The sequence below is a fragment of the Diadema antillarum genome, unplaced genomic scaffold (assembly GCF_040938485.1).
Source record: "Diadema antillarum isolate AM-2024a unplaced genomic scaffold, OU_Dant_1.0 seq00000881_RagTag, whole genome shotgun sequence".
Taxonomy (NCBI): Eukaryota; Metazoa; Echinodermata; class Echinoidea; order Diadematoida; family Diadematidae; genus Diadema; species Diadema antillarum.
Window position 1 is genome coordinate 220,654 of NW_027271745.1, and position 13,931 is coordinate 234,584.

The window sequence follows — 13,931 nt, forward strand, 5'->3', positions numbered from 1 at the left end:
CGGGAGTCACATGCACTACAGAGGGCGAATGTCATGAAGAACAGGAGAAAAAGAGCAAATGGAAGAAAGAAAAAATCGGGAGGAAAGCGTAATGAAAAGAGTTGGAAAGTTAAACATACGGTAGAAAACATACAGAAGGAGCAAGTAAGAGAAAAACTGGATAAGAACAAGAATAAGAAATATAAATAATAGTAGGAGGTTCAGATATTGGCTCTCAAGACGATGGAACTTCGTGAAAGACCATTACAAACAAAATTGAATTATGCAGAGGATAAGATTACCGTCAAACGAAATATATACAAAGGTATTTTGATATGATTCATTCTGTATTATGTTTTGTTGGTAGAACAGGGAATGAAAAGAAATGAATTGAACTAAATTGAATTCAATTATAATCGTAATTACATTAATGCTACGAATTCAGCAAATATCAGTGACAACATAAGCTTTTCCAACTATTTTCTGTAGGTTTCAAATGTGTCTCAAAGGCATATCATTATTTGTACATCAGCAAGTGTCTTCTGACATATTCATAATTCAAGTCATTATGAATTGATGACAGTGAACATGACGTAATAACAGCCCTGCCCAGCCCCTAGGTCCCCCTTAACTGCTTTTTAAGCTTTTCCCAATACATACGCGGTGAGTTAAGGCAAACTTGTGGGGGGAGGGGGTGGGAATGGAGGACAGTGAGAGAGGAGACTCTAAAGCATGCCGACAGAGCTCGAGATAACTCCTCCACTCGCTCACAAGCCAAATGATGGTAGAGTGTAAAACAAACTTTGTTCCCTCATCACCATTCAAGGCACGGCTTCTACTATTCGACAGTCAAAGGACTCGATAAACTACGCCAAAAGCTTGTAATACCATGCCCTGTGCCACACTCTACGTCAAAGGCGCACATCTTGCATGCCGCTGTTAAGATCGACGCCGAACATCGATGCCGAACGGCGAACATTCGTTCGTGGGTGCGGGCCCACTTCACAAAGCAGTGCTACCCTCTTCATGCACCGGCGTAGCATTCAGTAGTCTGGTCCAAACTGAAGGCGCGCTTTACGGATTGGACATTCCCTCTTAGTCAACATCGCGCTCTTTTCATCAATCCTCCTTTCCAGCTATTTCACTCCCGCGTCCTTATTGATCAAGGGGTGTGCTTGATTGCCGCCTCTGTCAATGGATCCATTGAATTGTCTGTCGTCTGCTCAGCGAATGTCTTCAAACGAGGACAAACGGAGGCAGCACACTCGATGGCTATACCCATAAGAGATATGTAAATGAGAAAGTTGCAGGTTTTTTATCCACACCCTGTGTGCCTGGAAAGCATTATTCACTCTATCCCGCTTCGTAACCATCATAGATTTCAACTATCAATGCACCCGTAATCTCCAGAGAGATCAGTCGTTAGAGACATTTTCCCAAAGTGAGGATAGACAGAGCCACTAACATCGGGAGGAGAAAAGAAAGAACGAGAAGGCAGGAGACAGGCACCAAATTGTAAGAATATAGAAAAAAGGGAAAGATATAAGAAATCAAGCACCTGTAGATAACACACTTTCGAAACCACGTCGTGTGGAAGATGATGAACTACTTTTATAAATCGCTGGGAATGAATACAGTGGATCGGTGGATTTTCATTAATTTGACAAGTTCGAAAGTAACTCGTAAGAATACAGAAAAAGGGGAAAAGATATAAGAAATCAAGACACCTATAGATATCACACTTTCGAGACCACGTCATGTGAAAGATGATGAAGTACTTTACTCGCAGGGAATGAATACAGTGGATCGGTCGATTTCATTCATTTTGACGAGTTCGGAAGTAAATGTTTGGCTCGGACACGGACTGCATTGACTTTTTGAATATCGCAAAAGAAGCGCGAGAGAAAGAGAGTAATATGAAGAGGGGGCGTGAAATGAATATGAAAGGACTCTCTGTGTCGAGATGGTAAAGGGAAGCTAAGGAGAACGGAGCCTTTTCACTGTACAGTCGACTCCCGAAATAACGAAGTCCTCGGTACCGGCAGTTTTCTTTCTTATTTCGAAATTTAAGAATTTATTGCTAATTATCAACAATAAGAAATTAATTATTTGAAAAAATGCAGCTGAACAAATACACAATAAAAAAAGTAGATCTGATAATGTTTTGGCCTGAGTTTTCACTTCGTTGTCACCGGAATTTCGTTATAACCGTGTTCGTTATAACGGGAGTGCACTGCATTCGAAAGTTCATTCTAGCAGGGCAATCCATTGTGCGCATACACCTCTCGTCCAATCTAATCCAAACATGGCAGGTGTATGTGGCCTCGAGAGAATACTAAATACACCTACATTCCACCGTTTCATGAAAAAAAAAACCCGATCTTATATGAGATAGTGACAACACCATCTCCTCTATTACTTTGCTTGGTGATTGCAACCAAGAAAGAAAAAAAAAAATCATGTGAAGCTCCAGACTCCCGAACTTTTGTTTCAATGTCCGATTCTCATTATTCATCTCTACTGAATCTAGGGCTATTGAAGCTGACTTTGACAGGATGTGACATGGCTCTGAAAGGAGGAGTGATTTGAACTAAACACACTGTGACTTGATGTGACATTAGAATTAAAGCGTGAATGCAGCGAAACCCAGTCGACTATCAAACTAGCGAAAGCCCCGTTCACTAGAAAAAAAAAAAATGGCGGTTTCTCAGCATTGTTAGGTCAACAGTAAAAGAACCTGAGGCCAAAATTTGTAAGTTGCGGCTGACCAAGAGTGGGTTGGTGTTAAAATAGGTGGTATTAAGTTTCAACCACCATGGAATAATCATAAAGGAATGCTATGCCTCTGTAGAAATTATGCCCACGCTTTAAATATGTAGAGAAACGTGATCGCGCGGGGGGGGGGGGGTGGGGGTTGGGGAGGGGGGCAAGGAACGAGACCATTTTAAAAAGACTAACACAAGAACAACGTCGACTTGTGTGCTGACATGAGCAATTCATTATACTTCGGAGTAAGATGTGAGCGACAGAATGCATAAACAGAAAACAAACCACCGGTGGTTTTCCTCCCTTAACACCTAGTTATTCTCCTGTCCCGTTTGAGCCGCGGGGAAGACTGAATAGAGATAATAGCAAAAGATGAACAAACAAGAATGAGGGTTACATGTCGGGAGTTAGGACACCAAGCTTGCTGTTGGCTTGCGCGCGTGATTTTACTACCAAATGGCTCAAAATGATAGGTTCGTTTGTATCGCAAAATCACAAAACTTGCGTGCTGCTGTATGGGGGCCGACACAAACAAATAACTTACAAGAAAGAGATGTGGGAATCAGGTTAAATATTGGTTTCACCAAGACATCAGCCTCACTGTCAGATGTGTTATTATAGACAAAGATTATAGAGAGATAGATAAAGCGTTTTAGGTTCCGTGTAGCTGATCTACCGATAGCGATCCTATTCTTTAAAGTTAGTTGACAGGAAATGAAGTATGGAAATTCAGATATTGTCTCTCTACATAACGAGTTGTCCTGAAACAAAAAACAAAAAACTTGAAGTATGACTGAGCAGCATTTATGTGATATCGTCTATTACAACTGATCTCCTGATAAGAATTTCCTAGCTCATGGCTTAAGGATCGTGTCCAAATCGTATCTAAAAAAACCCCACACAAACAAGCAGGAAGAGAAAATAATGTACTCTTTTCAAGGTATAATGGAGCGCCGAAGCTAGATGAGCAGGCGAGATGAGAAGTGATTTACAAAAGAGGTATTTAAAATACATCTTAAGTGACAACAGCATGACACAAAAGTCATTGCTTACGGAACAGTTGCCATGACGACGCTGATGCTGCTTCCTCGCGGACCTAGTCTCACCGGGTCTCAATTTGATTAATTGATCTCATTGCTCATTCAGACGGCCTCGTAACTCCATATGTCCAAGAGTTGGTCTCTTTATTCTTTTTTTTTCTTTTCGCATGCTTTCTTGGAGGGCAAAATCCCATCGTGTCGCTTCACGTGTTGGATTATGATCGAATTGTTCAATTTTAAGCCCTCATGGCGTGAGCATCTGTGTCTGTGTGTGTTTGTGTGCGTGTGTCTGTGAGTACGTTTGTATATGTTTTGTGAATGTGTATAACAAACATTTATATGAATTTTGATTGAATACTCTATGGTCGATAATTCGTTATTATTCATCTTCTTTAAACAGATCTCTCCATCCTTTTGTTCATCTTTTGCCATCATCACTTTTTTACCGTTTTCCTGTCTCCCTAAATAAAAAAAAACTATGGAAGAGATCAAGAGGGTAAGATAGAGAGACAACTTTTTTGAGATTTACTCCTTTACTAATGTAAGTCTCGTCTGCCGGTGTTCATTTATAGGTTCATTCATTGACGCTTTTATGTCTTCTGGCGTGATCTCCTTGTTTTGCGCCTTTTAGAATTTGATGGGAAAAAACAATTTCACGCCATTTTCCCTACCTTGCAGCGATCTAAATGACACCAATTAATCACGCCCCTCCCCATCCCCTCCCCATCCTTAACAACGCCCCTTCCTATTCCCCTCCCTTCTTAACCACGCCCCTCCCTATCCCCCTCCCCCTCCTATTCTTCTCTTCCCGCAGACTGCCAGCGACAAAAGCCACCCCGCCAGAACATAGTAACGCGGGGTGACAAGGAGGTCGCACAGTAGAGTTCATTTGCGTGCGCGATACCCGTAGCATGATAAGGGTTGCAATTGGGAGGCGGCTAAATACAGCCCCGTCCGAGAGCTGTGCTGTAGCGTGGCTGACGAAGTTAATATCTACTGCAGATCAAGTGAGATCCAGCGTTCCCGCCGCCTCGCCGCTGACAGCCAACGCCTGCGTGATCAATAACGGCCGGAGAGTTGTTTGCGGGAAAACGAGAGGCGGAAATTTGCTCGCGTCAAATTACAAAAAAAACAAAAAAACACGTACGAGATCCCTCCAGCTCTCGCCCAAAGAACTTAAACCAAAACAATATATCTATAGATATGCATATGAAATATTACAAAAATGATGCGATGCATGTCATAGGGTAGTTCTCTGTAACATGTAGAGTGAAAGAGCCGTTTACCTACTTTCAATCTGTAATCTATAAAAATGCCTTACCCTCGTGTTTACACAGAATACACTTCTTCACAACATTCGGGTTGACTTTAATGAAAAAGAACAAACCGAATGAAAGACGATCAAAATGGTAGGAGTTTCATCTAGATTTGAAATGAAATGAAAAAAAAGAATGGCATTTAAAGGACAAGTTCACCTTCATAGACATGTGGATGCAGCAATATTGATATAACACATCAGCAAGAGTTTGAGGAAAATCGGACACACCGTTCAAAAGTTATGAATTTTTGAAGTTTCTGCGTAGTCACTGATGGATTAGAAGACTACTAGATAGAGCTTGTGATGTCACATGTGTACAACGATAGAAAGAAAATATAAAGAAAATTCAAGATATTTTCACTTTTCTCCCATAGTAAAAGAACACTTGACTTCCCTCTTTCAGAAGGCAAGGGGGAATAATATTACCCTTAACAGTGACGAGTCGAGGAAATGTGCACTTTTTTTCAAAAAACTAAAATTTTGTGAAATTCTCTTTATATTTTCCTTATATCGTTGTACGCATGTGACATCATGCACTGTAGTATTCTTCTCATCCAGCAGTGAATGTGCAGATACTTTAAAATTTCATAACTTTTGAACGGATTGTCCGATTTTCCCCAAACTTTCACTGATGTATTCTACTAATATTGCTGCATTCTCTCAATCTACATGTATATGAAGGTCGACTTGTCCTTTAAAAGCTGTCCGTGTTCAGAAAGGGGTGCATTGAGCAGTGTCCCGGATTTTACGTTTGGTGGGGGGGGGGGGGATCCAAGGGCAGAAAAGCCGGCAAAAACAGGCGAAAAAAAGGGGGGGGTCAGAAATTTGGGCAGCCCGGAGTTACGGGGTGCTCTCCATTAGAGGGAACCAGCCTTCAAATATATACCATAGATATTACTGAGTGGAGGAAGGGAGGGGGGGGGGGGGTTGCCTAACATGTCATTTTGCTTGTGACCGGTCATAAGTAATGTACAATTACCAAACTTCCTCTTTGGTCACAAGTAGTAGCTGATCATAATATTTTGAATTCCTTGATGTATCATGTCGCTAAGTGGTACAAGGCATGTAAGGAAGGAAAGGAAGGGAAGGAAAGGGTTAAAGCATGACCCGGGATTAAAAAAAAAGGACAATGTCTTTCTGGTCACTCCTGTCTTCCATAAGTATCAAATAAAGGATATGAAACTTCCAGTTTATCTTTGTCTTATCACGTTGAGGTTGTCTCTACCAATAAGTATAGTAGGATCCAGCAAAGACGAATGCTTATTAGAACCGGCCCTAAAGTATAAAAAGTAGAAAGTTCAAGGTTAAGTTTCAACACAATGTTGACACCAGTAGCACTCTGTCATGTAAATTTGATGAGATAATGATTCCATAAGTTTCCCATTGACCGTCAGATAAATCTTTAATTCTTTTAGTTTTACATGAAGTAGAAAAAATGACACCTAGTGATGATTAGTTTCAGAGGTAAAGTGTTTGCTGCTCCTATATACAAAATCGAGCAAGATCAAGATGTTTAAACATTCGTTAGCAGATCTTTCACAGGATGGATTGCAAAATGATGTCATCATGAACTCATAATCATAATTATTGTGACCAATCAAATTTTGAGAAAACATGATAAAATATGGTAATTGGAACTCTCTAGACTTCTCACCTAATATCAGATTTTGATGAAACTCCTGCAACTCCGTTTGACTGATTACGATCTATATGATAAAGTCAACACTGTGTGGAGTTACACTTTCGTTTGAACACAGCCCGCGTTTGGGGGTTGTGGAATGATTACCTTAAGGTGATAACTTCGTTTTCCAACCCTTCTCTACTTATTTCATGCAATTTTGATTCAGCTGCAATCTCCATCATCTAGTTATGTTCAAACTTAGAGTTTTCATTTCAATTTCGTTTCTATATCAGGTAATTCGGAAACTTAATTACGTCAAGTAGAGAAAAAGATATGAAAAGTTAGTATGTAAAACAGAACAGACTATATTTCCTAAATATACCCTATATCTCTCTATTCCGTTCATTTTCTCTCCCCTCTCTCTCTCTCTCTCTCCTTCTCTATCTCTCTTTCGCTCTCCTTTTCTTTCCCCTCACATCCAGAACAGCAGAACATGCATCGACAACGTTTGTGTGTGTGTATGTGTGTGAGTGTGTGTGTGTGTGTGTTTGTGTGTAATTTCGAAATTTAACTCTACGTAACCTGAAACAAACAAACAAACAAACAAACCCCTAAATATGTGTTAATTTAAGTATTGAATATTTGGAGAAATTTGACAATTTCAAAGTTACTTAACTGGTGATTCAGTCATTTCCAATGTGTACTTTAATGCCTTTGGGTATCTGATGAGTAAAAAAAAAAAAATTCCTATATAAATCGAAAGGGTTTAATGTCACCTAAGTTAGCATACATAATATACAACATAGCACCAACTCTTGATCTATATATATGAACTGTTCAATGCAAAGATCTCGAGACTGGATATCTCGGTTCCCTGTTGACACCCCTCCACCAACTCTCTCTCTCTCTCTCTCTCTCTCTCTCTTTCTCTCTCTCTTTCGTTTTTTCTTTCTTCATTCTGTCCCTACACTTCTTTCTTTGTCCTTTCCTTTTTATTTCATCATTTTCTCCCCCCCTCTCTCTCTCTCTCTTTCTCAGTTTGGCACAGGTTTAATCAGCTTAGAGGCTGTAATTTGAATTTTGTTACCTTTGTTCTAATTTAACTAATTCGTCTTTCATAGGCAGAAAAGCCAATAGGTAATCACGCCATATATACAAGCATCACTCCCAATGAAAGTCTCCATCTCACTCGGCCTGTTTCCATTTATCACGACAACAAAAGACTACATGGACTGTGTTTCTGCTGCACTGACAGGCACGCCACTTATAAACATATATCACAACCACTTTCATCTCGAAAATTACTACCGACTCCACAAAGAACAACATTTCTTCAATCTTTTGTCTGGTTGACACGCTATAACAATACATCTTTCGTTGCAGTGGATAATTGTCGACGGGCCGATGAACGTTTTTCGAGGGGGGGGGGGGATCTCGATAGATGGTAACGGCCAGCAAACCTTTCCCCCCCCCCCCCCTTAGACAGGAAGAATCTAAGGACGGAACATTTGGACATTAATGAGTGTCGAGATCTTTTTTTTTGACCAGCCCCCCCCCCAAAAAAAAAAAAAAAGTTGAAGTGCACCCTCCCCTCGTTACACTGCCCTGTATCGTAGAGCTATATTTGTCTGTACAGAGGACCCGATGATTAAGAAGCCATATAAGCACTGAATGTACTTGCATCATTAAAACTTTCATACAGACAAAAGCTGCTCTCAGAATCTCCACTCGTACACTCGATAAATTCCGCACCTGCCATTAGAATCTATACTTCTGTGTTTTCTCTTAACACAATCCATCGCTATATATGCTATAGATATTTCATTGACAAAAACAACAACAACACCAACACAAGATTTTAAAATCTTTCCTTATCACGGTGTACCCCTTTAAGACACCTCGGAGATTTAGCAGACACATTGTCTTGCCGATTATCCCTTCTATCTAGATGAACAATCGAAAACAATCTCCCCTCCAAGAAAAAAAAAACGGGCGGAAAAATGATTAGTAAGACGTATTACTATTTCCCTCGCATATTTTCTGGTCACGTTTAAAAGCTCGATTTAATAGCAGCAACAAATGTAAACATTTATGAAATCAATTTCCAAATCAATTTTTCAAAACAACTACAATTGTTTCACGCTCTATCCTTCACCCCCTCCCCCGCTCTCCCCCCCCCCCTCCCACTCCCCGTATCTGACTCTTTCTGTTCTCCTCATAAATTCATGGGGATGTGGAAAATGTGCTTTTAGTATCGGCGTTGGGCATTCTTGAAGAGCAGACAGCGGTATACAAATTGCTTCTTATGCCGTTTTTGCGATGTTTTCAACTGTCTTTGTCTCAATACAGTGACCTACCTTGTGAGTTCACTACCCGAATACAGTCGGGGTGAAAGAATTTAGGCTTGGGTTCTTTTGATGAGTTCAAAGAGATATCTTTAAAGAGAGAAAGCGAAATTGGACATTCGTATAACCTTCGTGTTATGATATATATTCAAGTTGAAATGGATAAGAAGTAAAATGTAATTATAAAAGTGTTTTATATGAGCATTAGCAAAGTATGACGTTCTTACTTAATGCCGAAAGACGAGTCAATTGAATGTAATGTCGCAGCAACTGTGCATCATTTGAAACTTTACTCGTCACTTTATAGTAAAAATGACTACATTATGCTTTATATACACAATATATAATATATGTAATATAGCTGCAGCTATTCTTGTGTGTGTAATATATATATATATATATATATATATATATATATATATATGTGTGTGTGTGTGTGTGTGTGTGTGTGTGTGTGCACTTGAATATAGCTGTCTTTTCATTCAAATGCATGTACATTTACACTTATCTGTGTTTATGTATATATCTGTGTGTATGAGAAAAAGTGAACTCATATACTGACCTAGAGACGTGCAACCAACCTTTCAATTACACTTTTCCTTCAGCTTAATTGAATAACAGGTCATGCTGTTCTATTTCTTTTCTCTTCCATTATTTTCCTTAGCTACTTTGTAGATTCTAAAAGAGAAAGGGAAAGATAATATGAAGACGAATGTCCGTTTGTTGAAATAATACATAATGTATACCTTTTATTGAAGGGTGAAAGCCAGGTTATTGATAGACAATGCCCTTCGGAACTATCCTCGCAGAATCGTCATGGAAATGGCAGTGGAAATTAGGCAGGTAAAATCTGCTTGCGAAATATGCATTATATACGTTTCTGTTATTTTCCGCGCATGGTTTGACATGATAAAGCCTCCAGGGTTTTAAGACGCTTCTTGCCATGGCGCCCAAAAGAGAGTAGCGATGGAGGAAATTCGTGATGTTTGTTTTTTGATATCTGATACTGCATTCATTCTCGCATTTCCCTTGTCTAGACTGATAACTCCCGTGTTTGCTAACCTGCTGTCTGACAAATTTGTCCCTGAAGTCAAATCCGCCGTGCTCCCATCCGAGTCTCAAGAATGTCAGGACTGCGTGCAAATCGCCCCCACCACCTCCTACCCTATCCCTATCCCTACCCCCTCTCTCCTTCACCCCATTCCTTTCCTCAATATTTGATTCTCCCCCCATCATCCATTATTCATCACCAATCTGATCGGTCTGGTATAGTGAGCCATAAAATATGCAACTAGAGAACGCGGTATGTTCGTTATTCCAAAGGTTTGTTAATCCGAAAAATGAAATGAGATTCGTTTTTGAAAGGTTCCTTATTCGCGAAACACACAAATTTAATTTCCTATGGCTAGACGTTCGTTTATGAGAAAACGATAGGATTCATCTCTCTGAACATTTGTGGCGTTAATCAGAAGATTCGTGTAGACACAGGAAGTGGGATGTATGTTTTAGTTACCGGACTGGATTAATTTTTAACTAGACGCGAGATGGGGATGAAGTGTGGGTGTGAACTAAGACAAGTGGTTGTGAAATGTATTGCAAGCAATGTACGTGTCCAACATTTCAATATACTATACAGTACCATATGAAGCGGCACTCCACAGCACCTATAATGGAGCTCGTCTGACGATGCACACATTATCGTAAGCTTTGATAGAACTACAGGGCCCTGTTTTATGAAGAGTGAAAATTGATTATAAAGTTAATTTCAACTGTAAGTTTATGGCTGCCTTTGTGTGGTTAGGAAATTTAAAATCGATTTTATCTTTTGATAAAACGGGGCCCGGGAGAGTTTTTTTTTTCTTGCCTCCTATACTGGTGGGTGGTGGTATCTTTGGGTTGTCTGTACACTTCATTGCCAACGAGATATCCTCATCGCCCATTCCCCACTGAGAACTGAATGTGGCACATTTGTATGACATCTACGAGAAACAAGATGTCTTGGGGAAATTTCTCGTCAGTTGTTTAGACTGCAGACATTCCCGTTACTCAAATCCAAATGACTTGCATTTTAATGAATTCCAAATACAAGGCCATTAGTGTTATTTCAATCCGTTCAAAACTACTGTAACTCAAACACCACCTCATGACCTTTTTTTTTGGGGGGGGGGGAGGTGTATGATAAAGCTCTTGAAAATTTAGCGGCATTCCAATTAGTGTGTAGGCTTACCGTGAAGCAAGTATTTGTAAGAAATACTCTTATCTCATAATATTCATAACTTTTTCAAACGGATAATCCGATTTTCCTCAAACTTCCACTGATGTGTTGTACTATTACTGCTGCGTCACTCAATCCACATGTTTATTTGGATCCCTTTTAAGGCATGTTGTTGGGGGGGGGTGGTGCTTTGTGAGACAATCTATTTCAAATTTCATTTAAAGTTGTAGTGCTCTATGTTGTGCTTGTATTACAATTATATTGTTTTATGTAAACTGATGATTACTATACAGTATACATAGCCACAAACGAAGACACGAAAACGCACACGTGCACACACACACACACACACACACAAACACATATAAACAAACCCTAATTCACACGCATAAGCCTCACATTACTCTTCCTCTCAAGGATAAGCAGGTTGAAATGCATTCACTCAATATTCAGTGCCGACTGAGAAAGGAGGTTAGTTCGCTCTTTCGTAAAATTTCTCTCGCCCTGAAGAAATCGTCACATTGATTGTGAAGAGCGTTTGGAAATAGTAGGGAAGATACTATTTGCGTCTTTTTCCTTCTCAGTACGTGGATGTGACTTATTTTCGGAAATTGTTATGGGAAAATGGGTGAAGAGGATAAAGGGTGCTATATTCGTGTTTATCATCCCTGTACATGCGAGCTTTCATCTCAGTTGGAGTCATATAAAAACACTGCAGTTATTTCGTTCGAGTTGACGGATTCAGCACTGTGCGCACTTAAGTTGGATTTTCTGGATGAGGATTTTGGAACGTGTGTTGGTGTGCGTTTTGTTGGAAAGGGGGGAAAAAGCGGCGGGAGAAATGAACTGATTGGTAGATGCTGCCCCACTACTACTATCAAAACGCCGGAAGTAACTCCGATATGAAATTCCTCAAAAATCCTACCTTTGATGGTTGGTGGCAAAATGCATGCAGTACAGAGTATTGTGTACACGCCGAACTTTTTGAATTGTCTAAAAGGCCATAGTCTTATAGGCGCATGGCGGTATTTGATATTTTTCTCTTTGGTCATTATACTGGACGAAAACAAATCCACTGATCACGGACGTTTTAAACAAAAAGGAAACAAAACAAAAAAACCCAGCCCAACAGTGCATACACGTACGAATAATAAAAGAAAATAAAAAGAAGATGAAGGCCTCCGGATATTCAACAGCCGGGTTTACGTAGTCTTTGAAATCTATCCCCCGTTTTTGTGCTTTTCTATCTCTCTGCTAAAAAAAAAAAAAAGAGTCCACGAGATTCGTAGAATTGTCTTTTCGGTAAAGGATTCTCTCTGTCTACCGGGCCCAACGAGAGGCATTCGCGCCCGTCTAGTCTTTCGCTAAATTTGCTGAAATTCTCCGGGACACACCAAAAAAGCAATGTGACTCTCAATGCCAGGGGAGATTTTATTAACTTTTTTTCCTTCTTTTTATCTTATTTTCGTTGAACTTGTTCCGATAGATGCGCCCGTCCTTGATCCTCTTCTTCGGATTGTGTGTTTTTATTATTTCCGATGCGGTGCTTGCGGCATTCCGCTAGAAACGAGAAGTCAACGACCAACGAATTTTCCAAAAATGCAATACCTGAATGTTCTTCGTGTTTACAGGTTGCATACACTCTATAAGAAAGCATCATAATGGATGTAATTTCATGCTTTCGCAAAATCTAGAATCCCTGATTGTTTGTTTTTGCAGTTATATGCTAGATTATTTGTTCAATAGTGGATTGTTTACATGTAATTTGACCCTTTGTATAAAAGCCCCCTCTATACAAAACTTTGATTATCCGTGGATAATACATCGTTGGACATGTTGTGAGCATGGTTGATCAAAACACGTATACCCCTCTTTTTTTCCACTCGTGGAAATCTGAAAATCGGCAATGCTGGGGGAATACGCAATACCAGGGGGGTGTTTCATAAAGCTGTTTGTAAAGTTACGAAGGACTTACGAGCGACTGGTGATGAGTTATTGTGCTGAATTATGGAAATTCTGATAAGTATAGCACATCATAAGTGATCACCAGTCGCTCGTAAGTTGTTCGTAACTTTGCGAACAGCTTTATGAAACAGAGCCCAGGAAATTCCTGCAGTGCGTTGCTTTAATGAAGGAGGATATCCTTGAAAGAATTAATTGATATCGATGAATAAAGCAGAGCATGTGCGTGCCTGCATCAAAACAGGTTTCATGATGTAAAACTTACGTAGACAAGGATTTTGGATTTAAGTCATTCAAGTTATTTAAGTTATAAATTACGTGTAAAACAATCATTTATGTGTCATTGAAACGCGGTGTAGCAGACCTGCATCAAACCGCATTCTGACTCCCAAAATCAGATTTATATTGTTCGGGTCGAGGGGTCGGGATCTTGAAGAAGATGTATGGGGCGGGGACATCTACATTTCATATCTGACTATAATAGGAATGTAGTGAAAACGAGGCTTACATGAATGGTGGTAGTGTAAGCCGTAATCGAAACATTTAGCTGTTATTCAATCCAGTAAGTCATAGCAATTCATAGATACAGTGGCATTTGTTTATAAAGACATAAAGACAAGAGAAACAACAGTTGCTTGTTGTAGAAAGATTCATGGACATGTGATATACTTTAGAAGCCATTCAC

At 39.8% G+C, this 13,931-nt stretch overlaps 1 protein-coding gene across 1 annotated transcript in view; it reads left to right on the forward strand.

Annotated features, from left to right (window-relative positions):
- The first annotated feature begins 711 nt into the window (after positions 1-711).
- Positions 712-13,931, forward strand: part of LOC139740775 (galanin receptor 2b-like) — a 28,197-nt gene continuing 14,977 nt past the window's right edge. The window contains exons 1-2 of the mRNA XM_071651349.1: positions 712-763; positions 4,600-4,663. Coding sequence (XP_071507450.1) covers positions 712-763; positions 4,600-4,663 — 116 coding nt within the window. The remainder of the gene's footprint in view (positions 764-4,599; positions 4,664-13,931) is intronic.